The sequence below is a fragment of the Bufo bufo genome, chromosome 2 (genome assembly GCF_905171765.1).
Source record: "Bufo bufo chromosome 2, aBufBuf1.1, whole genome shotgun sequence".
Taxonomy (NCBI): domain Eukaryota; kingdom Metazoa; phylum Chordata; class Amphibia; order Anura; family Bufonidae; genus Bufo; species Bufo bufo.
Window position 1 is genome coordinate 23684519 of NC_053390.1, and position 27434 is coordinate 23711952.

Sequence of the window (27434 nt, forward strand, 5' to 3'; positions counted from 1 at the left end):
TCATCCTGAATAAAACTTCAAAAGTTTTGAAGTGCCCAGACTGTGGCTAATAAAGCTTTTTCACAGTCGTTAAACTTTATTTCTACCGGTGACAGGTGACAGGTAGAACAGCAATAACTTTATGCAATTTATCCTGTTTTTGGCATAAAACAGCACTAATACTAAGATCTGTAAAACCAGTTTCCAGATAAAAGGGTTTACTCCCCTCTGGATAAGGTAGACACAGGGCTTGGGTGAGTTTTCTTTTAAGCTCACTCATGGCTTTACTCTCTTCCCTCCCCCCATGTCCAGGGTACACCTTTCTTTAACAAGGTCAACAACGGTTTACTGATCTCTGCATATTTATCAATGAACTTTCGTGAGTAATTCATCATACCCAGAAATTACTTTAGTTTACTGATATTGGTCGGCGTTTTAGATTTCATCACTGCCTCCACCTTTTTCTTCTGGGGATTCAGGCCTTCACAGGTAACCTCATGCCCAAGGAAATTGACCTTGGTCCGACACCACTGGGCTTTCTGTAAAGAGATTTTTACACTTGTCTCTTTTAGCTGATTAAGGGTACTTTCCCACTAGCGTTTTTCTTTTCCGGCATAGAGTTCCGTCACAGGGGCTCTATACCGGAAAAGAACTGATCAGGCATATCCCCATGCATTCTGAATGGAGAGTAATCCGTTCAGGATGTCTTCAGTTCAGTCATTTGACTGATCAGGCAAAAGATAAAACCGTAGCATGCTACAGTTTTATCTCCGGCGTAAAAAACTGAAGACTTGCCTGAATGCCGGATCCGGCATTTTTCCCCATAGGAATGTATTAGTGCCGGACCCGGCATTCAAAATACCGGAATGCCGGATCTGTTCTTTCGGTCTGCGCATATGCAGACCGGTAAAAATTGGAAAAAAGATACAAGACGGATCCGTCTGTCCGCATTATAAGCGGATGCGTCTCACAAATGCTTTCAGTCACATCCAGATCTGTGGATCCGGCCGGCAATTCCGACGACGGAACTGCTTGCCAGATCACACTGCAGCAACAAGTGTGAAAATAGCCTAAGCACATGTCTAATCTCTTGAATATGCTGGCCAAATTAGGTACTTTTCATCAAAATGTCATCTACATAAGTTAAGTTTCCTCTTTCCGTGGCATCAGGCATAGCCTTATGTAAAAATACAAATTCATGACCTGAGTTTATGTATCCAAACGGTAGTCTGGTCCAGGCAAATTGTTCCTTACCAAAGGTGAATGCCAATTTATGTTGGTCTTCAGGACTCACCTTGATTGTCCAATACCCCTGAGCGCAATCTAATGTGGTAAAGATCCTGGCGCCCTGCATTTGTACCAAGCATTGGTCTATATATGGCACAGGCCAGCCAGACATATATACACGTTTATTGAGCTGTCAGGATCGGCACATAAATGCCATTGACCATTTGGTTTAAGAATTCCAAGGATAGGATTGTTATAAGAACTGTGCACCAGTCTTATAATACCTATCTCCTTGAGATTTCGGACTGTTTCCGCTAGCGAGTCGTAACAAGCTAGTGGAAGACGATATTGCTTGATATAAACAGGAGGTGCCTCGGGATCAGTCTGAATTCTGGCAATGTGTATGTCAGTCAGACCACAATCAAAGGAATCTTTAGCAAAGATATCCTTGAATTCTAAAAGAATTTCTTTTAATTGTTGGTGCTCTAGGTCATTGGAGCATCCATCAGCCAACAATATTTTCTGCTGTACCATTTCTAGGAACCCTGGAAAAACTTCAGTCTGACCTATTTCGTAGGCTTTCTCAGTAAGGTCATGATTCAACTTACCGGCTTTTTCAGCAAACTCATGATATTCCTGGGCTTCCTGCTCATTAATTGTATGATTAAAGGTAAGGGAGGATTCCTCTACCTTACAAGTACCTTCTTCAAGATTAAAAGGATATACTGAACTAATGGTGAACAATCCTTCAGTAGAAGAATAAAATGTTTGTTCAACCAATTGTTCTTCTGTTAGATACAATTCAGGTATTAGGCCAATAATTACATTCTGAAACCCAAAGGTATAATAATCTGAATCTAATGCCATATCAATGATTGTGTCTTTAGACAAATGGATTTAATTTGGAATACCATTATTCACAATTATTTGGGTTCTAAAGGCTTGTAAGTTCACCATAGGGGTAGGATTTACTGAAATAATTAATTGTTGCATTCTGTTTGATAGAGGCAGATCAATGCATCAGAATTCTTGAATTTTGGCCTTTTGATACCTGGGTAACAGGAAATTATTAGCACCTGGAGGTATGATTATATCTCGTGGCACTAATACACTGACTGCATATGGCAGTATCTGGGATGACTTGAGTGCTTCATGTTCATCCATAAAACCATCAGGATTCCCTTTTAATCTTGTCCACAATGTGGAATTCACTATATCCACATAGATGGCAAAAATATGTATTATATCGTTACCAATGTACATGGGATATGGGGGCTCATTAAGCACCAGGAATAAATGAGTTGCTAATTTACCTGCAATGGAAATGGTTAACATACATTTCGCAATCACATTATGGTTATCAGAATCAGTATCCAAGTCATGGACCCAATTATCCTGAGGGTTTGGATACCTAATTACTTTTGGATTGGCCAAATGATTTAGTAAATCCCTACTAATATAACTATTTTCATGGCACAAATCCAATTTAGCCCTTTTAGTTCTTCCTAGGTCATTCACTTGTACTGGGAAGAACACCTCATCATCCACCTTTTCAATCCCCACTAGGAATTGTTCATGACCACTAAACCCAGTTGGGTCAGTAGTTTCTGGGTGTAGATGGATTGTAAGAACATACCCTTCCAAACAGACATCTTTAACTCCTTTGCCAAATGACCCCGTGGTCCCAGACCACTTCATGTGCGTACCTGCTGTCAGTGTAAATGGTGACTGGCTTGCCTTTATGTAGTGTGCATGCTCTCGTGAGTGAAATTCTGCTACTTGTGCAGATTGGTATGTGATGGGCCTGGCTTCCAGGATAACATGTGTGTCATGTTGTATGGCGTGTATACAATCATGTGCCTCTGTCAAGTGATCCTCAGGTCCTTTAAGTCCTAATAGGGCATTCAAGATAGGTGCTGGACCTGAGGTGTGTGTTGCGTATTTGATTTGGAGGGAGGGATTGCTGAGGAGTAGAATCTCACATCTAGATAGTCTCTGTGCGGACATGTGCTGTGTGTGTATATGCCCCCGAGAAGGCCCACTACATCATGTGTGGTGTACAGGATAGTCTCATGTCCCATTGTGAGTGGCGTTGCAAGCTCAACCATCATAGCACAGGCTGCAAGAGACCTCAGACAGGCCGGCATTCCTTGGACGGATGCCAGAACCACCTTTGAGAAAAAGGCACAAGGACGTAACTTGCCTCCGTGATATTGTGTCAGCACACCCGCCATGGTTTTACAATTTTGTCGAGCATATACGTGGAATGTGAGTTTGTAGTCAGGGAGGCCCAAACCTGGACTTGTCATTAAAGAACATTTTAAATAATCAAATGCATTAAACATTTCCTCAGACCACCTGATGAGATCTGGCATGTCTGCCAGAGTGGATTGTCTCATTACATTGTCATAGTAGGAGCAATCAGGAATCCATTGTCTGCAGTAGTTTATCATACCAAGGAAAGATAACATTTATTTCTTGGGGTGCGGGGTGACCAGCCCCACAACAGACTGGACTCTTTCTGTGCTGATTCTCCTTTCTCCCTTTGTGAGAACAAAGCCCAAGTATTCAACTTGCTTTTTACACCATTGCATTTTTTTGCGTGACACCTTGTGTCCACATTCAGACAACCATTTCAACAAAGATAAACCATCTGTTACATTGGCCTCCTCTGACATACTACACAATAACAAATAATCCACGTACAGAACCCTGGGGGGGGGGGTGCCAGTGTTTTAAACTGGCTTGGAGGACAATGCTGTACACTACAGGTGAATCAGCATATCCCTGGGGCATCCTGCACCAGGTAAGTTGACGACCCTCAAAGGAAAAAGCAAAAAAAGTCTGGTCTGCTTGTCAACCGGGATAGAGAAGAAAGCATCTTTCAAGTCTATCACGCTGAAACAGACAGCTTCTGCAGTAAATGTCTGACAGCAACTGAGAAATGTCTCGGCTGTCTCTGTTAACTCACGTGTTTGATCCTAAACTTTTGTAACTATGTGTGGGGGTCTGTATCTTCCTGATCTCAAAGCATCCTGCTGCCTCCTTCTCATATAACTGTTTCTCAAAGTCTTGTATTTAGTATTTTGTCTAAGGTCCATGAGAAAACGCGCTGCTTTACAATCAACATGAGATTGGGAAGGAGACTGTCACTATTTGCAGCCTGCAGTCCCTGGTTGGGAGAGGGAAACTCACACTTAGATTTTCCTCCACCCACAGTAAGAAAATTCATCAAATGACAGAGTGATAATATTACAGTGAGATATGTTCGTACACTTACCACCAGAACAATAGGTCTCACACAAACAGATGAATCTTAACACTCTATGTATCTTATACTCTAAATATAGGTATGCGTCAAACCAAGGTAGGTCAGTCTCCCTGAGACTGTTCTCTTACATGTACCCCTGGTACTAAAAAATATCTCTGTCGACAGTTAGATAAAGTAAATAGATCTCCCGGAGATCCTTTGGTGTGTCCCTGACACAAACCAACTTACGGATAGATGTCCCTGAGACTCTAATCCGTGCATCGCACTCCAAGTGCCGGCCTTATTCATGAAAGTACTCCAAGTACTTATTATAAACTCCCGGAGTCTATTTTTAAAGATTAACAATGTATCCCGGATACATAATAAAAACTCACGGGTAGATATGTGGCCAGTGCCCTCGGACCCGGCAGTGGACAAAAGGGATGTCTCTCTTACCGGACATGAGGATGGCCTTCTCTATCCCGGACGGAGCCCCCAAACTGAAAGGATTTGGACCTTTCTAAACCTCTACGACAACCTTGGTTTAAGACACTGACGTCAGGAGAGATGTTTCTTAGTTGGCAATAATAGACACACATCACTGAGAAACACTCTAACTTTATTATGCTATAGCTTGGCCTTATATAGGCAGTAGAAAAGTTTGCATAACAACAGCGTTAAACCAATCATAAAAGATAAACATTGGTGGTCACACAGATACTACCGGAACATCCTTTTATGGGTATGCAATACGTCACATATAAGAATGTACACAGTTGTGCCGAATGACCCTGAATGAAACAGAACATTTGTTCTAGTTCTTGGACAGATAAGTGAACCTAACTCACAGCGGGGGGGAACAGTGCGTGGGTAAGATATTATAACAATTCTGTACATGTAAGAGAGAAGACAAGATGGAGTCACATTTCCCTTCAGACTCCAATTAGGATAATGGAATCAACACCTTTGACCCCATGCTGGGTATAATGACCTCTGACCCCATGCTGGGTATAATTACCAGATTTTGATTCAGTTACATATTTATTCCCAGAGAATTCTTGTACAGTCACTCAGAATTGAGAAAGCTCGTTGGAAGAACGAGTGAAACATTTTGCCTTGATATATTCTTTACAGATTTAATTCTCTCGAGGTCATGATGGAGACAAGTTCTTACAACATTGCTCCTTTTACAGACATTTCTCCAAAGCCTTTTCAGGCTCCCTATCTGTATACTGCCTCCCCGCTCTGAGGTTAGGTGTGGTGGTTTGAGTCAATAATACGGCGCATGCATGAGGTTACTCACTTATGTCCTGGCGGAATACTGGGTTGGGTCTCAGTCCCTCTGCCTGAAGGCAATTTAAGATTGTGCCTTCTTCATTAAGTGGCCCAGCCACTGTGCTTCTTGATTGCAAGAAAGTTTACCTCCTGCTTCTCCCCTGGGGTTGTGTATGAAATACCTCTCTCATGAATACACTGCATGGATTAGGGGGACAGAATGGCCGGTGCATCCACGTAGAATGTCTACACATCACTGGAGTGTAGTGATGGACGAGCATCGGCCGGGACGATGTGCGAACGCGATCAAATTTCGCGAACCGCAAGTTCGCGGCGGACCCCATTCACTTTAATGGCAGGCAAACCTGAAAAACCTTCAGGTCATATTTGCAGCCACCAAATACTTACAAGAAGTGCACAAATCGTCCCACAACATGGACAGTGACATACCAGAGGGGGATCAATGGCAAACATTCCCCCAAAGAATATGTATTTTAATCAGGGGCCATTTTTATGCATCATAAACGGAAATTCTCAGAAATGTGCGCTGCTGGAGCCTAGAAATATTTTATTTTATGCCACGGAAGTACGGTCCTTAAAAATGATTCACCTGACATAAAAGAAATTGTGATTATGTGGCTCGAGGTACATTATGCGGTCAATGGATAAAAAGTTTAATGTAGGCCACTGGAGTACAGGCCCAAACATTAGGCATTCACCGGACAGAAAAGAACAAGTAATTATGTGGCTGGGGGTATATTAGACGGTCATTGGATATCAATTTTACTGTAGGCCAGTGGACTATAGGCCCCAAAAATTAGTAATTCACCGAACAGAAAAGAACAATTAATAATGTGGATGGAGGTACATTAAGGGGTCACCATATAACAATTTTACTGTTGGCTAGTTAGATTAGAGGCCCCAAAAATTATGCATTTACCGTACATAAATGGTCCAGTGATTATGTGCATATTAGACGGTCATTGGATATCAATTTTACTGCAGGCCAGTACAAATAGATGTCAAATACATATGTTTAAAAGAACAAAAAAGATAAAATTGGATTAAAAACATGGCTAACGAAACCCCCCCTCTTAAAAAAACAACAAATGATAATAGTCGAAATTCCATAACACGTGGTCGTCATAGGTGTTGAATTTCTCTGAAGTCCCAAACAGTAGGCATTCACCGGACAGAAAAGGCCTTTAGTGCCGCTGTATTTACCTACGACAGGGACCATTATGTGTTCTGGCCAAAAATGTTCTAAAGGCCTCCGAGTCCACCAGTTTATATGGCAGTAGTTAGTGGGCTAGCAGTTCCGACAAGCCGGTGGTCAGCCGTTGGCCAAGAGGATTATGCGGTGTCATCATTTTTTTACGCTCAAACATTTGGGCCACGGAAGCCTGCCTTGTGCCAGATGAACGCGACGACAGCACAGTGGAAGGTGGAGGACAAATGTGAGGAGAGAGGAGAAGGAGAAGAAGCAGGATGTGGAGCACCAGGAGTGTGGCTTTGTGGGTTCTGACGGTGTTGCTCCCACTGGGCTCAATGATGGGAGGCCAGGTTCCTTCTCAAGGCGGTCGTCCCTAGGTGAGTGTTGGGCTTACCGCGACTTATGCATTGACAGCACAGGCTGCAGATGGCAACACTATTATCAGCAGCTGACACGTAAAAGAAAAAGCCCACACTGCTGAGCCATGTGCCGGCGTCCTGGGAGTGCAAGATGTGACCGTGCATGGTGGGTGGCTCGCTCCAGATACATTTGCTGTCTGCTTTTTGCCTCCTGTGCACTGCGAGTTCTGCCTGCTTCTCCTCCCTATCTGCTGCTCCGTCTCTCCCTCTGAACTCCCCTCCTCTTCCTCTCTTGTCGGCACCCACGTAACGTCCATCGACACGTCATCATCGTCACCTTCACCACCACTGACATTAAAGATCCTCGGGGTAGGCAGCAACAGAGGGGACCACCCTCCTTGGGCTGATCTGGGTACTGTCATCAGACCGCTGGGTGGCGGCCGTTGCTACCTCCTCTTCCTCATCCGATGCCAAGAATGGCTGTGCATCGGTAAGTTCTGGGAATTGATGGGAAAGTAATTCTTCTGACTCGAGTGGAGGGGCTATGGTGGTGGTGGTGTCTTTGGGGGTGCACACAGCAGAGAGTGAGGAGGGTGCAGATACAGAGGATGAGGAGGGTGCAGAAGCAGAAGGTTGAGTGAGCCACTCAACCAACTCTGCTGCGTCCGTTGACATAATCACCTTCTCCAACTTCCCACTTAGGCTCCGGCCTAGTGCACCTGCAAGACTCCTACCACCTCTGCAGAATGGCCTGCCTCTTCCTCTGCCTGTCATTTTCAAAATGACCCTGTGACAAAGTCCCTACATAAGAGCAGTATTTGTGGATTTTGGCGGGCAACTGGTATATCACACCAGTTGCAATTAGTTGTTCCAATGGCGTTTGTCCCTCTGTATAGCTGCGGTATCTCAACAGAACCGCACACAAATGCTGCACAATACAAATGCACTATATAGAAATTATATTATAGGTATATCGCACCCCTGCCTTAATCACATTTATTGGGGGGGGGCAACTGGTATATCACACTAGTTGCAATTAGTTATTCCAATAGCATTTGTCCCTCTGTATAGCTTCAGTATCGCAGCAGAACTGTACACAACTGCTGCACAATACAAATGCACTATAATATACTTTCTATGTTAGAAAGTATATTATACCGTATTTTTTGCCCCATAAGACGCACTTTTTCCTCCCCAAAAATGGGAGGAAAATGCCCCTGCGTCTTATGGGGCGAATGCTGACAGTTTAACATCGCTGGACGCGATGTACGGAGCGGGGGCCGGGGGAGGGACTGGGAGGAGGAGCTGGGGGCCGGCAATAGCGGTGGGGCAGTCCGGTCACTGTACTATAGCCCCGCCCCACCGCTCCGGTATACTAATATAAAATGTATTATTGAATTAAAAGTTATTAAACATGACCCCTCACTCCTAATAGTACCGTATATCTTAATTTCTTCTGTATAATGCCGGCAGGCAGGACGGGCGGGCGGCAGCGTAACTCCCTGATGTCACGTGCCTGCGCCGCCTGCTTTATGAATGAAGCAGGCGGCGCAGACAAGTGACGTCACTGAGGGACGCGCCGGCCGCCCGGCCCGCCTGCCGGCATTATACCGAAGAAATTCGGATATGCGGTACTATTAGGAGTGAGGGGGCATGTTTAATAACTTTTAATTCAATAATATATTTTATCTGTGGAATCTGTGGATGGCACAGTTAAGGGGTGGGGGTCTGTGGATGGCACTGTTATGGGCTGGGGGGGGCACTGTGGATGGCACTGTTATGGGGTGGGGGTCTGTGGATGGCACATATATAACAGTGCCATCCACAGATCCCCCACCCCATAACAGTGCCATCCACAGTGCCCCCACCCCTTAACTGTGCCATCCACAGATCCCCCCCCTGTAACAGTGTCCGTTATCCACAGATCCCCCCATAAGTGTCCGTCATCCACAGATCCCACCATAAGTGTCCGTCATCCACAGATCCCCCCATAAGTGTCCGTCATCCACAGATCCCCCCATAAGTGTCAGTCATCCACAGATCCCCCCATAAGTGTCCGTCATCCACAGATCCCCCCATAAATGTCCGAGATCCACAGATCCCCCCATAAGTGTCCGTCATCCACAGATCCCCCCATAAGTGTCCGTCATCCACAGATCCCCCCATAAGTGTCCGTCATCCACAGATCCCCCCATAAGTGTCCGTCATCCGCAGATCCCCCATAACAGTGTCCGTCATCCACAGATCCCCCCATAACAGTGTCCGTCATCCACAGATCCCCCCATAACAGTGTCCGTCATCCACAGATCCCCCCATAACAGTGTCCGTCATCCACAGATCCTCCTTAGTTCCAAACCCACCAAAAGCACACCTTTTGGTTAAAAAAAATTTTTTTCTTATTTTCCTCCCCAAAAACCTAGGTGCGTCTTATGGGCCGGTGCGTCTTATATGGCGAAAAATACGGTAAGTATATTACACCCCTCAGTATGTCACACCTATCAATAGCACACCTGTGCAAGTCCTTAAAAGGACTTTTGTGGCCCTATTAGCTAACGTTTGGTGTCTCTATACTCTCTAACAGTCTGTCCCTGCTCCACACAGCAACCTTTCCCTACACTGGCAAAAAACAGAATGTAAAATGGTGGCCAGATCGGGTTTCGTTATAAGGTAGGGGGTACGTCCATGTGCTGAAATGTCTCAATTGGCTGTCCTGTCCCACCTGATTGATGTGTCATGGGTAAATGTTCTGCACAATGCAAAGAATATGGTGACGGCCGACATCGCCATATGTTCGCCCATTCGGCGAACGAACAAAGTTCGCCGTGAAATGACTGCCAGGTAAACCGCAAGGTCATCTCTACTGGAGTGTCCTCTACTTAATCAGGTAAGGCAGATGATCTCAGTGCATTTATCAATATTCTGCTGGTGTTTGTGACGGTAATTTCACTTCCATTTCACTGTTCTGATGTATTTCACCCAGCAAATAGCCTCTGGCCAGACTTCCCCTGATGTGGAAACCTCAAGGAGATGCGGTGACCCAAAACCTCTTGCTTCAGCCGATCCAGATACTACTTGTTGTCAAAGCAACCTCTCCCTAGACTGGCAAAAAAACTGAATGTTAAATGGCGGCCAGATCGGGTTTATTTATTGGGTGGTGGTGTGTCCATGTGCTGAAACATCTCAATTGGCTGTCCTGTCCCACCTGATGGATGTGTCATGGGTCAAAGTCTGTGACCCAAAACCTCTTGCTTCAGCCGATCCAGATACTACTTGTTGTCAAAGCGGTAGGTTTGGAATCCTCAAGGTCCCCCAACCTGCCCGTGGTTCCTTAATCCCCAGGCAGGGGGAAAGGTCTGAGCACCCAGACGCCAGGTTAGTCTACTCTTCAAAACTGCTTTTACTCTGAACAAGCCTAGATAGCTCAGACAGTAGAGCATCTGAGGCGTGTTACTATTTGCACAAATAAAAAAATCACAGAAGAGAAATACCCATAAAATTTTACTTTTACTAGATACGTTTAAGATTTGAACACAAAAACCCCAAAATCAATTGTAAAAAATTAATCTTAAATCATAATCATAGAAACGTGCCCACGCTAGGATACAAATGGTGCACGTATTTATCAACAGATAAGCGGAACAACCAGGCGACAGTATCAGGGTAAAATATACTTCAGCCAAAGCAAGGCAACAGCATTAGCTGATATCCATAACTAACAATTACTTCATACCAAATGCTACGATCAGCAGGTCTTCAGGGGTAACAGCCAAGATGAGGTGGTAGGGAAGATCATCTGTCCCTAAGGTAACCCTACCACTAGCCCTGCCTAAATGTGGGACAGCCACCCAAAGGGGCGATCCCACCTATAGGTAGCTGACACCTGTAATACCCTGGTTATCTCTCCTACAAACTTCACTTCCCGACGCGTTTCCCTAGGTCGCGATATCCATGTGGTTCATCAGGGGAATCAGGAAGCAGCAAAGGATGATATCCAATGCTGCTCACACATATCCATTAGAATCAGATAGGAAACACATTACATTGTGCACAAATAATTAAAGAATTAACTCGATCTCAGCAGTGCCTCCACTTATGTTGGGGATATAAAGCAAGTGCCTTATATAAAGAAAGGATCAAGGGGGGGAAAATTATCCTTGAGACTTTTGTTCCAAGGGGGACATATAAACCCCTTAAAAAAAACATTCGATCAAGAACCTAATTATTTTGTGCAATTAGTAAAACTACGGTACCAGCGTCTATGTAAAAATATAAATGATTTATTATAAAGTAATTTAGATACAATGAATACTGTATATGACCAATAATAAAGCAAAGACAATACAATGAAATGTAGTACCCAAATTGCTGACACACCACAAATTTACCAACGTTCTCTAGTAAACCAATGCGAAATATGCCAATTCTGCTTAAATATGAAAGCTATATATCAACTGATTATATTGCGAAATTCAATAAAGAAAATGACGGATACGAACCCTTGCTCTGCCAAACTATGAACAAATCTCGGGGTGTTTGGTAGTACTGCAATTAACTTATAAATTATCGGCTTGATATCAGACCAGGGAATATAAAGATTCCCAACAGAGAGTTTCTTCTGAAAATCAATATAAATTTTTATTCAGCAATATGCATTGTTGCTGAATAGTGATAATATTGATGTAGGAACTAATCTTATCCGTCCACAATAAGCGGGGATTGGCTAAGAATCAAACCAACTAATTTATATTAATACTACATATAACAAAAACATACATTACCCAGAGGCAGATATTTTGCAGAGTCTTAAGGGAAGTCAACTCTCCAGAATTTTCTGATAATCAGGATCTTTCTCAGGGCCCTCTTTCTTCTTCCTTTGGTGGTTATTTTTTATCACTAGTATGTGGGTAATTATCCAGAAACTTATCAGACGAACACGCCCTCCTAGATTAGAGTTTTCCAATCATGTCGGATGGACGTGTAACTATGATAATGGCTGATGATGTCACTGCATTTCCCAGAATATGTTTCTGTTACTGGTGTAATGATACCTACTTACAGCTAGGTGGCACTGTTGTATAAGCCATTAGCATCATACTAGAAATGGTTAACTTATACATGCCTGACATCATCCTGCATTCTATACATTTGACCTCGGTACTTTAAATCATCGATAAGGGATTTAATTCAACACATGTCGCCATTATAATCCAGACTTGGAGGAACCAGCAAGAGTTTCCCAACCTATAAATCCATTGTTATAGATAAGAAATACAATTGAGGCCTATACTAGCACAGGTGTTGGGTATCTTCTAGCTGTCTAACAGTGATTAAGCGCTAGTTAGAATAACACAGCTTCTTCTGAACGAATCCTCATTAACGCTGTTTTAGAAAGGAATATTCTCCTAGCGAGAAATATATACAAGACACTGGATACATCAAGGTCCTTCAGAATATATAACAATATAAGATAAAGAAATATATGTCTTTTTAATTTTTATACAAAACTAAGGTTGATTATATGAATACACAGATTTTCTGCTTCATTAATAAATACCTAACTGTATAGGTAATTAGTAGCAGCTGCGTCCAGGGAATTCTTATCTCCTGTCATAAATCCATGAGATGAGGTAAGAAACACTCCCTTCCAGATTGGCACACATCTGCAAGGAAGAACCTTTATACTCAGTAACCTTCCTCTGAACTCATTTTGGCCGACATAAAAACAAAATCCATATAGAATAGTGAACTTGATCCATCATGGCTTCTCATAGGCCATAAATACCCATTATAACTAGAATACTCATATATAAATGTTTACACTTATGAAAAGGCACAACAGTGTATACACTGCACATGACGGGTCTTACCCTGTGATATAAGAGGCTGGTGCTCCTCCATTACATGTCACTGCACACACGTGTATACACTGCACATGACGGCTCTTACCTTGTGATATAAGAGGCTGGTGCTCCTCCATTACATGTCACTGCACACACGTGTATACACTGCACATGACGGGTCCTACCTTGTGATATAAGAGGCTGGTGCTCCTCCATTACATGCCACTGCACACACGTGTATACACTGCACATGACGGCTCTTACCTTGTGATATAAGAGGCTGGTGCTCCTCCATTACATGTCACTGCACACACGTGTATACACTGCACATGACGGGTCTTACCCTGTAATATAAGAGGCTGGTGCTCCTCCATTACATGTCACTGCACACACGTGTATACACTGCACATGACGGCTCTTACCTTGTGATATAAGAGGCTGGTGCTCCTCCATTACATGTCACTGCACACACGTGTATACACTGCACATGACGGGTCTTACCCTGTAATATAAGAGGCTGGTGCTCCTCCATTACATGTCACTGCACACACATGTATACACTGCACATGACGGGTCTTACCCTGTGATATAAGAGGCTGGTGCTCCTCCATTACATGTCACTGCACACACGTGTATACACTGCACATGACGGCTCTTACCCTGTGATATAAGAGGCTGGTGCTCCTCCATTACATGTCACTGCACACACGTGTATACACTGCACATGACGGCTCTTACCTTGTGATATAAGAGGCTGGTGCTCCTCCATTACATGTCACTGCACACACGTGTATACACTGCACATGACGGGTCTTACCCTGTGATATAAGAGGCTGGTGCTCCTCCATTACATGTCACTGCACACACGTGTATACACTGCACATGACGGCTCTTACCCTGTGATATAAGAGGCTGGTGCTCCTCCATTACATATCACTGCACACACGTGTATACACTGCACATGACCGCTCTTACCTTGTGATATAAGAGGCTGGTGCTCCTCCATTACATGTCACTGCACACACGTGTATACACTGCACATGACGGCTCTTACCTTGTGATATAAGAGGCTGGTGCTCCTCCATTACATGTCACTGCACACACGTGTATACACTGCACATGACGGCTCTTACCTTGTGATATAAGAGGCTGGTGCTCCTCCATTACATGTCACTGCACACACGTGTATACACTGCACATGACGGCTCTTACTTTGTGATATAAGAGGCTGGTGCTCCTCCATTACATGTCACTGCACACACGTGTATACACTGCACATGACGGGTCTAACCCTGTGATATAAGAGGCTGGTGCTCCTCCATTACATGTCACTGCACACACGTGTATACACTGCACATGACGGCTCTTATCTTGTGATATAAGAGGCTGGTGCTCCTCCATTACATGTCACTGCACACACGTGTATACACTGCACATGACGGCTCTTACCCTGTGATATAAGAGGCTGGTGCTCCTCCATCATGGCCTCCTTGTACAGATCCTGGTGTCCTTCTATATACTCCCACTCCTCCATGGAGAAATAGACAGTGACGTCCTGACACCTTAGAGGAACCTGACAACACAATGACACCGTCATCACCCAGACCCCTCCAGTGCTGTTACTGGAGAATTTCCCAGCATTCCCAGCAGTGTCACCTCTCCAGTCAGCAGCTCCATCATCTTGTGGGTGAGCTCTAGGATCTTCTGCTCATGTATCAGGGGGTGAGGGGGAGGCTCTGTGATGGGGTGAGGGGTCCTGCTCCGCCCTCCTGACTCCTGGAGATGGATGATGGGAGTCACACAGTCCCCCGATGTCTTCTTCACTATTGTGTACTCCTGTGGATGGAGAGAGACACTTAGGGAATAAACCCTTCAGGGGCCATGTGCTCTCCTCCGGCCATTTCCTCCTGGTACAACATGCCTACTTACCTTCTCATGGCTCCTACAACATGACTATTGGTCACTGGTCACATGACACATCACTCACCATACTGGGGTCTGATCTTCAGGTTCTCCGTCACTTGGAAGGTCTGGAGGCCGTTCTCCAGGACCCTGGACTCTTCCTATCACTTCCTATGATGAATTCTCCTTCCCGATGTCTGACTTGTTACAGAATACAATAAAGAGGAGAGAAATCTAGAAAAGTTTACCTCTCCGCTCAGCAGGGAGATGATCTCCAAGGTGAGGTCTAATATTCTTCTGCTGATCTCCTTCCTGTCCATCCTTGGTGGTCATTCAGGAGAAGAGGAGAGAACTGGAGGAGCTGGAGGCTTCTAGTACTGCAGGCGCCTTTATGAGGAGAGGAAATAATCCAGGGGACAAGACCAGATGTCACCTCCAGAACCGCACTTCCTGAGCCTGGAGGGGCCCCACTTCTCAGAGCTCTCACCACATGGATTCCAGGGGCCCCAACATGGAGATTTCTGGTGGCTCCACAGGAGATAAATGTCTGATAGATGCAGGTCCCACCTCTGGGCTGTGCTCAGCTGTGTCCACAACTCCTAGAGAAGAGACTTCAGAGAGCTATGCTCATGCCGGGCCCCCGCTCCATTTATTCTCCTCCTGGATGCAGGGGCCCCTCACCAGGACAGTCAGGGGCCAGTGAATGATGACAACCGCACTATCCCCACTACTACACTGCGTGCAGAATTATTAGGCAAATTAGTATTTTTACCACATCATCCTCTTTATGCATGTTGTCTTACTCCAAGCTGTATAGGCTCGAAAGCCTACTACCAATTAAGCATATTAGGTGATGTGCATCTCTGTAATGAGAAGGGGTGTGGTCTAATGACATCAACACCCTATATTAGGTGTGCATAATTATTAGGCAACTTCCTTTCCTTTGGCAAAATGGGTCAAAAGAAGGACTTGACAGGCTCAGAAAAGTCAAAAATAGTGAGATATCTTGCAGAGGGATGCAGCACTCTTAAAATTGCAAAGCTTCTGAAGCGTGATCATCGAACAATCAAGCGTTTCATTCAAAATAGTCAACAGGGTCGCAAGAAGCGTGTGGAAACACCAAGGCGCAAAATAACTGCCCATGAACTGAGAAAAGTCAAGCGTGCAGCTGCCAAGATGCCACTTGCCACCAGTTTGGCCATATTTCAGAGCTGCAACATCACTGGAGTGCCCAAAAGCACAAGGTGTGCAATACTCAGAGACATGGCCAAGGTAAGAAAGGCTGAAAGACGACCACCACTGAACAAGACACACAAGCTGAAACGTCAAGACTGATTTTTCTAAGGTTTTATGGACTGATGAAATGAGAGTGAGTCTTGATGGGCCAGATGGATGGGCCCGTGGCTGGATTGGTAAAGGGCAGAGAGCTCCAGTCCGACTCAGACGCCAGCAAGGTGGAGGTGGAGTACTGGTTTGGGCTGGTATCATCAAAGATGAGCTTGTGGGGCCTTTTCGGGTTGAGGATGGAGTCAAGCTCAACTCCCAGTCCTACTGCCAGTTTCTGGAAGACACCTTCTTCAAGCAGTGGTACAGGAAGAAGTCTGCATCCTTCAAGAAAAACATGATTTTCATGCAGGACAATGCTCCATCACACGCGTCCAAGTACTCCACAGCGTGGCTGGCAAGAAAGGGTATAAAAGAAGAAAATCTAATGACATGGCCTCCTTGTTCACCTGATCTGAACCCCATTGAGAACCTGTGGTCCATCATCAAATGTGAGATTTACAAGGAGGGAAAACAGTACACCTCTCTGAACAGTGTCTGGGAGGCTGTGGTTGCTGCTGCACGCAATGTTGATGGTGAACAGATCAAAACACTGACAGAATCCATGGATGGCAGGCTTTTGAGTGTCCTTGCAAAGAAAGGTGGCTATATTGGTCACTGATTTGTTTTTGTTTTGTTTTTGAATGTCAGAAATGTATATTTGTGAATGTTGAGAGGTTATATTGGTTTCACTGGTAAAAATAAATAATTGAAATGGGTATATATTTGTTTTTTGCTAAGTTGCCTAATAATTATGCACAGTAATAGTCACCTGCACACACAGATATCCCCCTAAAATAGCTAAAACTAAAAACAAACTAAAAACTACTTCCAAAAATATTCAGCTTTGATATTAATGAGTTTTTTTGGTTCATTGAGAACATGGTTGTTGTTTAATAATAAAATTAATCCTCAAAAATACAACTTGCCTAATAATTCTGCACTCCCTGTATTCCCATCATACTAAGCTGAGGAGCGGAGAAGGATTCCTTGTGTGTAATGGAGGAGAATCTCCAGAGGTGACATGTCTGAGCTCTCCACCACACTGTCTCCTCACAGCTCATCTTACCTGCAGGCTGGAGGAATGGCTGATACCAGAGAGAACAAGAGCCCTGACTACCGACCAGGACCTGCCCAGTATCTGCTGCACTGCCAGAGCTGAAGGACCTGGGGTGATGTCATCATCATGTGATCAGTGAAGGGGCGGAGCTGGGCAATGAGTCACTAATCACATGATGGTGATATCATCACAGGTCCTTCATCAACTATATTGCTGAGCTACAGCTCCTCCAGTTCTCTCATCTTCTCCTGAATGACCACCAAGGATGGACAGGAAGGAGATCAGCAGAAGAATATTAGACCTCACCTTGGAGATCATCTCCCTGCTGAGCGGAGAGGTAAACTTTTCTAGATTTCTCTCCTCTTTATTGTATTCTGTAGCAAGTCAGACATCGGGAAGGAGAATCCATCATAGGAAGTGATAGGAAAAGTCCAGGGTCCTGGAGAACGGCCTCCAGACCTTCCAAGTGACGGAGAACCTGAAGATCAGACCCCAGTATGGTGAGTGATGTATCATGTGACCAGTGACCAATAGTCATGTTGTAGAAGCCATGAGAAGGTAAGTAGGCACATTGTACCCAGGAGGAAAGGGCCGGAGGAAAGCACATGGCCCCTGAAGGGTTTATTCCCTAAGTGTCTTTCTCCATCCACAGGAGTACACAATAGTGAAGAAGACATCGGGGGACTGTGTGACTCCCATCATCCATCTCCAGGAGTCAGGAGGGCGGAGCAGGACCCCTCACCCCATCACAGAACCTCCCTCTCACCCCCTGATACATGAGCAGAAGATCCTAGAACTCACCCACAAGATGATGGAGCTGCTGACTGGAGAGGTGACACTGCTGGGAATGCTGGGAAATTCTCCAGTAACAGCACTGGAGGGGTCTGGGTGATGACGGTGTCATTGTGTTGTCAGGTTCCTCTAAGGTGTCAAGATGTCACTGTCTATTTCTCAATGGAGGAGTGGGAGTATATGGAAGGACACAAGGATCTGTACAAGGAGGCCATGATGGAGGAGCACCAGCCTCTTATATCACAAGGTAAGACCCGTCATGTGCAGTGTGTACAGTGACATGTAATGGAGGAGCACCAGCCTCTTATATCACAAGGTAAGGGCCGTCATGTGCAGTGTATACACGTGTGTGCAGTGACATGTAATGGAGGAGCACCAGCCTCTTATATCACAAGGTAAGGGCCGTCATGTGCAGTGTATACACGTGTGTGCAGTGACATGTAATGGAGGAGCACCAGCCTCCTATAGAATCAGAATATTATTTTCCCCTGATAACTAAACCTAGAAATGAAGGAGCTGAGAGAAGAGTCTGATCTATAGGAGGCCATGTATTCAGTCACTGTGTGCTTGTGTCTCCACAGATGGATCCAGGAGGAGAAATCCACCAGAGAGATGTCCCCGTCCTCTGTATTCCCAGGACTGTACAGAGGAGAAGGTCCCGGAGAATCCTCAGGTAGATGGAGCTGAGCCCTATACACGTCTATATAGGGGAGTCCTGCAGTCAGAGGGGTCGTAGATTGTGGGGGTCTCTCATGTGGATCTGTTAGATTTCCCACCTGTCTGCTGTATTGTACTGAATTGTTACAGAGGACAAATCAGGGGGAAGATCTGACTGATATAAAAGTGGAGGATGAAGAAGAGAGGATGATGGGCGATCCCCCGTGTAAGAGCGAGGTGGAGGAGGACATTCCAGGAGATGTCACCACAGGTATGGAATCATGAATGGAGAAAGTGACTTCAGATTCTGTCCTTGGTGCCTTCAGGGCAGGAGGAGAATCTGATCACCGGTTGCTGCGCTGCTCTTTGATTGGAGATGTCTCCATCACATCATGACGTGTTCCTCTTATCCAGCTGACAGTGATCAGTGGGGATTATGCGGGCACAGCTTTTGTGGCTGTGATATCATGATGAGTTATATGTACCTCGTGCAGGAATTACATGCCGCCAGTGACCTACATGTACTGTCATTGTACATTAAAAAGAGCTTGTCAGCTAATCCATAGGTGGGCATTATAGTATGGACTTTACTAGTAAAACCACCAGGCCCATCAGGTCTAAGAGATCGATTTAATACTGAATACAGTTTGTGATGAGGAATGTTGTGATAGATCCTTTTACGTTAACTTATTGTATTAGTGTGATGCCCACTTGGCATAGAAATGTCAAATATGTTGTCAGAAGACATGCTTGTTGGGTTTGTCACGATTTTGAGCTAGATTTGGGTAATAAAATTAGATGTAGACCAGAATCCTGAACTTTGTGTTATAGAAAACTTTAAAAGACTGGAATCACACATTCAGTTTTGGTGCTGCTTTTTGAACCAAAGCCAGAAGTGTATTGAAAATGCATGACTTAGAATATACCTCTAGTTCCTGCTGGATCCACTTCCAGCCTAATAGGAAATCTATAAATTTGTCTACTCTAGATTATTAAAAATGCCACTAATTAATTTTTTTTATCTTAGCAGAAAATCTCAGTACAAATTGTGAAGGAAACTTGTCACTAAATTATAAAGTAGTAGATGAAGATACGCAGCGCTCTTCAGGAGAAAATATTAATGTACATCCAGGACTTCACAGTACAGATCTGTCATATAATCTTCCTAATCATGAGGAACCTTCTCTTGACCAGAAAGAGGGTGAAATGTTTCACTGTGGTAAAGCGTTCACAAAAAGATCAAGTCTTTCTACATACAGAAGAATTCGCACCAGAGAGAAGCCATACTCCTGTTCAGAATGTGGAGAGTGCTTTACAGATAAATCATGTCTTGTTAGACATAAAAAAAAACACACAGGAGAGATGTTTAAATGTTCAGAATGTGGGAAAGGTTTTAAAATCAAATCAAATCTTGCTATGCATGAGAGAATTCACACAGGAGAGAAGCCATATTCATGTTCAGAATGTGGGAAATGTTTTAGAAATAAATCAAATCTTGTTATACATGAGAGAAATCACACAGGAGAGAAGCCGTATTCATGTTCAGAATGTGGGAAATGTTTTAAAGATCATTCAGGTCTTGTTAGACATAAGAGAAATCACACAGGAGAGAAGCCATATTCATGTTTAGAATGTGGGAAATGTTTTACACAAAAATCAGATCTTGTTAAGCATGAGAGAAGTCACACAGGAGAGAAGCCGTTTTCGTGTTCAGAATGTGGGAAATGTTTTACACAAAAATCAGATCTTGTTAAGCATGAGAGAAGTCACACAGGAGAGAAGCCATATTTGTGTTCAGAATGTGGGAAGTGTTTTACACAAAAATCAAATCTTGTTAAGCATGAGAGAAGTCACACAGGAGAGAAGCCATATTTATGTTCAGAATGTGGGAAATGTTTTACACGAAAATTACATCTTGTTACACATCAGAGATTTCACACAGGAGAGAAGCCGTATTCATGTTCAGAATGTGGGAAATGTTTTACAGAAATATCAGGTCTTGTTAGACATGAGAGAAGTCACACAGGAGAGAAGCCGTATTTGTGTTCAGAATGTGGGAAATGTTTTACACAAAAATCAAATCTTGTTACACATCATAGATTTCACACAGGAAAGAAGCCTTATTCGTGTTCAGAATGTGGGAAATGTTTTACACGGAAATCATCTCTTGTTACACATCAGAGATGTCACACAGGAGCAAATTTCTGAAATTGAATCAGTCAGCAGAATCCATTTGGGTACAAATAAATTCAAACCAAAGGGACAGTGCTCAGATTGCCCTAATAAATTGTGGATGACATTCTGAAGTCTTCTAGGGCTTTAACGTCAAGGCAGCACTGGCAATCTTAAAGTAACAGTGAAATATAAAGATATGGATAAACAGATGGTGGCAGTAAGCAAACTGTTTAACAACACATTGCACTTTTGGCTTTGTTATGCTTTTTAAAATAAAAATCACCAAAAACATCTCTATTGGGGTAGATGTCTGGCAGTGTCTGGGGAGAAAACATACAAAAACTCTGGCGTTATTCGTCACGCAACAGGAGAGATTAGAGGATTTACAAGTTATCAATTTATCGGTGACGATACTATCACAAGATCATATGAATGTACTTAAAATGGGGCTTTCCTTTTCACTGACACACCATTTCGACCTATATCAAACTATCATTGGTGTCAATCGTCTGGCATACAATTTGACTTAAAAAAACACTTCGAAACAGAGGAAGATGTAGATCGTCACACCGCAACTCAAGGGGCTGGACGAGATCTGTCTTCTTCCATTTCTCATGCTGAGGATATAGATATCAATCAAATATCACCTAGCAGTATGGAATTCGGAGAAATGGCCCATGTATGTCTCCTCCAAGAGATGCGAGCAGAGCAGGAGGATGCTGTGTTGGTCAATTCTTCCAAATATTTTAAAACATTAAATAGGGACTTTTACCCAATATAGTCAAGATCCGCTGCTCTGGATCGCTTTCAAGACCTAGTAGAAAAAGATCTGTGTTTACTTTATGATTAAATTAAATTGGAGACAACACAAGAGGGCCTGTCAGCTGCATGCACCAATCGACTGAAAAGAAATATGTCTAACAAAGAATTTGGTGTTTTGCGGGAATTAATGAATAGATGTGATCTGGTTATTAAGGAAGCAGACAAGGGGGGATGTCGGAATATTTATGCTGTCTCCGATTAACAGTCTACATTATTTATGTAAATAAATTAGAATCTGTAATGAAGGAGATTCTAATCTATTATCATAAATACCAAGCTAAAACGAGATCGTGATCTGCGCTAAGTTAGAAGACAAAAAGAAGGCGGTGGTAAATCAAAAAATATATTTATTAAATAACAATAATACGGTGCAAACTAATATACTGTATATAAGAAAATTGGTGACAATTGAAATTCAATCAATGATATGCCAAATTTTAAGAAAGTCAAAATAATCTAGAGTATATACAGTACAGACCAAAAGTTTGGACACACCTTCTCATTCAAAGAGTTTTCTTTATATTCATGACTATGAAAATTGTAGATTCACACTGAATGCATCAAAACTATGAATTAACACATGTGGAATTATATACATAACAAACAAGTGTGAAACAACTGAAAATATGTCATATTCTAGGTTCTTCAAAGTAGCCACCTTTTGCTTTGATTACTGCTTTGCACACTCTTGGCATTCTCTTGAAGAGCTTCAAGAGGTAGTCCTCTGAAATGTTTTTTTGCACAGGTGTGCCCTGTCAGGTTTAATAAGTGGGATTTCTTGCCTTTTAAATGGGGTTGGGACCATCAGTTGCGTTGAGGAGAAGTCAGGTGTCATGCCCCACTGTGACGATGTGCGGAGGTAGGCCAGGATTGCAGCACGAGTTTAGTGTTTGTTTTGGAGTCGTGCTGGATCCGCCCCTCATCAGGTGTACTGGGTGGAGTCATTAGTTTAAATAGCTCCTCTGCCCAGTGCCCTGAGCAGATTATATTCATCATTGTGATCTTGGAAGCTAGGAAGGAAGGTTGGCTGTCTGCTCCAGCTCAGGAAGATAAGTGTTGTTAATAGTTGGTTGTTTTGTGTCATCTTTCCCATCCAGGTTCTGTGCGAGCAGGCTGCTCCTAGTTCCCACTTCACCATCTCAGGGAATTCAGGGTTTTGTCAGCCCAGGCACGGGGACATCTCAGATCTACCTTCAAGATCTGTAGATGGGCTGAGCAGTGCAGAGAAAGAGGTCAGGGATTAGCTAGGAGGTGACCCTTCCCCTGTCTCTCGCCCAGAGCCTGGTTGGTTCGTTATCTGTCATACTGAGTGCACGCCCGCCGTGACATTATAATCCGCCATACTGTGACTGCCTTCACTCAGCGCTTTTGTGATGGCGTCAATTGATGCACTGGTTGACCGCATGCAGGGTTTATCCCTAGAGGTTGCGGATCTGCGTGGTACGGTCACACAGTGTCAGAGGTTTCTGGCATCAGGTACAGGTCAAATTGGTGGGGAGCCTAAAGTCGCTCTTCCTGACAGATTTACTGGGAGTACGGATGATTTTTTCCGCTTTAAAGAGTCATGCAACTTGTACTTTTGATTGCGTCCATTTTCGTCAGGTAATGAGGATCAGAGGGTTGGCATCATCATGTCTCTGCTTAAAGGGGACGCTCAATCCTGGGCTTTTTCTCTGCCGCCCGGTTCTCTGGCTCTCCGGTCAGTGGAGGAATTTTTCCAAGCCCTGGGATTGATTTACGATGACCCAGATCGGGTCTCGATGGCAGAATCGAAATTGCGTAACTTACTGCAGGGTGAACATACTGCAGAGGGTTACTGTACAGAGTTTAGGAGGTGGGCTACTGAGTCGGGGTGGAACGACCCCGCGTTACGTAGTCAGTTTTGTCATGGGTTATCTGAAAGGTTGAAGGATGCCCTGGCTTTTCATGAGTATCCGGATACTTTAGAGAATGCAATGTCTTTGGCTATACGGTTGGATAGACGTATCCGAGAGAGGGGTAAGGGTCCCTCCGTACAGGGGATCCCTCCTGCGTGTGGTTTTGTTTCTTCTTCTGCCCAGGGTGATATTGCTTATAACTCTGGAGTAGCGGAGGAACCCATGCAATTGGGTCAGATTTCTTGCCATTCTGATAATAGAGACTTTAGGAAATTGCACAAACTATGTTACTTTTGTGGAAAGAGGGGTCATTTTATTTTTTCTTGTCCTCATGTTAAATCACAGGTGGAAGAGAAAAAGAAAAAAGAAAAAAAAAACCTCCCTCACACTTGGTAGTATGAATGGTGTGGTGGAGCAGACAGGTATGCAAGCTCCCTGCAGTTCCCGTTTTCTCCTTTCAGCTATGGTGGCGCTAGAGTCAAAAAATGTGTTTGTTGATGTATTCCTTGATTGTGGGGCTGGGGTAAACCTAATTGACTTTCTTTTTCTTCAGGGCCTGGGACTAAGTACTTGCACGTTAGAGAACGAGATTCGTGTTTTTGCAATTGATTCTTCCCCTCTTTCTCAAAGGAGTCTCACTCACATTGTTCATGGTATTCATTTAAGGGTGGGTGATTCACATGCTGAAATTATTTCTTGTTTTGTCATGAAGGATTTGCCAGCTCCTATAGTTTTGGGGTTGCCATGGTTGACTAGACATAACCCAATTATAGACTGGCAAGCGAGACAAATCATTGGTTGGAGCGAGTTTTGTTCAGATAATTGTCTTGTCACATCTATTTCTGAAGTGTCCATTACGGCTTTACCTCCGTATCTCTCGGATTTTGCGGATGTCTTTTCGGAGGGTGGGGCTCAGGTATTGCCCCCTCATCGGGACTATGATTGTCCAGTTAATCTCATTCCTGGCGCTAAGTTGCCAAAGTCTCGGCTTTACAACCTCTCTCAACCCGAAAGAGAGGTCATGCGAAAGTATGTCGCCGAGAGTTTGGCAAAGGGTCATATTAGACCATCTAAGTCTCCAGTGGCAGTAGGTTTGTTCTTTGTGAAGAAAAAAGATGGATCACTGAGACCGTGTTTGTATTTCCGGGAGTTGAACCGTATTACAGTCCGGGATCCATATCCCCTGCCCTTGATCTCTGATCTTTTTGATCAGATTGTTGGAGCCAAGGTGTTCTCCAAGTTGGATTTGAGAGGAGCCTACAATCTGATCAGGATCAAGGAGGGAGATGAGTGGAAAACGGCCTTTAATACGCACGAGGGTCATCTTGAGAACCTGGTGATGCCTTTTGGGTTGACGAACGCGCCAGCAGTATTTCAGCGATTCGTCAATGACATTTTTCATCACTTGGTGGGGAGGTTCGTAGTAGTTTACCTGGATGACATTTTAATTTATTCTCCTGATCTGAAGACCCATCAGGATCATGTGAGACAGGTTTTGATGATCCTTCGGGAGAATAAGTTGTATGCCAAATTGGAGAAATGTTTGTTTGCAGTGCAAGAGCTTCCGTTCTTGGGATACATGCTTTCTGATTCCAGTTTTCGCATGGATCCCGAAAAGGTCCGGGCGGTTCTGGAGTGGGACCGACCAGAGAATCAGAAAGCTTTGATGCGGTTCTTGGGGTTTTACAAATTATTATAGGAAATTTATTTCGAATTATTCTACCCTAGTAAAACCTCTTACTGATATGACCAAGAAGGGCGCCGATGTCTCTGTCTGGTCGGATGAGGCGTTGCAGGCCTTTTCGGCTGTTAAGGAGCGTTTTGCGTCCGCTCCCATTCTGGTGCAGCCGGATGTGTCTCAACCATTCGTAGTGGAGGTTGATGCATCAGAGGTGGGGGTTGGGGCGGTGCTGTCACAGGGTTCATCTCCTGGCAAGTGGGTCCCGTGTGCCTTCTTCTCCAAGAAGCTCTCGGTTGCCGAAAAGAATTATGATGTTGGAGATAGAGAGTTGTTGGCTATCAAGTTGGCCTTTGAGGAATGGCGCCACTGGTTGGAGGGGGCGTCTCACCCCGTTACGGTGTATACTGACCATAAGAATTTGGCTTACCTGCAATCTGCCAAGCGTCTGAACCCTAGGCAGGCCAGATGGTCACTGTTTTTTACCAGGTTCAATTTCGTGGTTACCTTTCGCCCAGGGTTCAAGAACGTCAAGGCAGATGCCTTATCTCGCAGCTTTCCTGGGGGAGGTGATTCAGAAGATCCGGCGCCAATTTTGGCGGATGGGGTGGTGGTCTCCGCTCTGTACCCTGAATTGGAGATGGAGGTGTTGGGAGCCCAGGAGGGGGCTCCTGGTTCTTGTCCCCCAGGGAGGTTGTTTGTTCCTGAGGGCCTACGATACAAGGTGTTCAAGGAACATCACGATACTGTTCTCGCTGGACATCCTGGTGGTAAGTCCACCTGTGATCTGGTGTCCCGGAGGTTCTGGTGGCCAGGGTTGCATAAGAATATTGAGAATTACGTGAAAGCTTGTGAAACCTGCGCTCGGTCAAAGGTTGCTCATACTCGACCGCCTGGTTCACTTCTTCCATTGTCTATTCCATCTCGTCCTTGGACGCATTTGTCTATGGACTTTATTACGGATCTGCCGAGTTCCTCCGGGAGAACAGTGATTTTGGTGGTGGTTGACCGTTTCAGTAAGATGGCTCACTTTATACCACTAACTAGTCTGCCTAACGCTAAGACTCTTGCGCAGATTTTTGTGGATAATATTGTGAAATTGCATGGTATTCCCTCGGACGTGGTCTCTGATAGGGGCACACAGTTTGTCTCCAGGTTTTGGAGGGCGTTCTGCTCTCGGCTTGGCATTCAACTTTCATTCTCTTCGGCTTTTCATCCGCAGTCGAATGGTCAGACGGAGCGTACTAATCAAAACCTGGAGACCTACTTGAGGTGCTTTGTGGCTGAGAATCAGGAGGACTGGTCCTCATTCTTGTCTTTAGCAGAATTTGCGTTGAATAACCGTAGACAGGAGTCCACGGGTAAGTCGCCATTTTTTGGTGCATACGGTTTCCATCCCCAGTTTGGTACCTTCTCTGGGTCTGGTTCCTCTGGGATGCCAGAGGAGGAGAGATTCTCTTCTGCCTTATCCTCTATCTGGCGGAGGATTCAAGGGAATTTGGAGAGGATGGGTGAGAGGTATAAACGAATGGCTGACAAGAGACGTATGACTGGTCCGGACCTGTGTGTGGGTGATCTGGTGTGGTTGTCCACTAAAAATATCAAATTGAGAGTCCCATCTTGGAAACTGGGTCCAAGATTTATTGGTCCGTATAAAATTTCTGCGGTGATCAATCCTGTGGCGTTTCGGCTGGATCTTCCGCAGACTTGGAGGATCCATGATGTGTTCCACAGGTCTTTACTAAAAAAATATGTGAGACCGGTGGAACCATCACCATTGCCTCCTCCTCCTGTTCTAGTCGAGGGAAACTTGGAGTTTGAGATCTCCAGGATTCTCGACTCGAGAGTTCTTCGGGGTTCCCTTCAGTACCTGGTGCACTGGAGGGGATACGGTCCTGAGGAGAGGATGTGGGTTCCGGCGTCGGATGTCAACGCCAGCCGACTGGTGAGGGCTTTTCATAGGTCTCATCCGGATAAGGTTGGTCCAGGGTGTCCGGAGGTCACC

At 44.4% G+C, this 27434-nt stretch overlaps 2 protein-coding genes across 2 annotated transcripts in view; one reads left to right on the plus strand and one right to left on the minus strand.

Annotated features, from left to right (window-relative positions):
• The window catches only part of LOC120991124 (zinc finger protein 585A-like), a 2129672-nt gene that overhangs the window by 458910 nt on the left and 1643328 nt on the right, over positions 1 to 27434 (minus strand). The window lies entirely within an intron of this gene.
• Positions 1 to 27434, plus strand: part of LOC120991885 (zinc finger protein 271-like) — a 78320-nt gene that overhangs the window by 30717 nt on the left and 20169 nt on the right. Inside the window, exon 5 of the mRNA XM_040420628.1 lies at positions 20238 to 21082. Coding sequence (XP_040276562.1) covers positions 20238 to 21082 — 845 coding nt within the window. The remainder of the gene's footprint in view (positions 1 to 20237; positions 21083 to 27434) is intronic.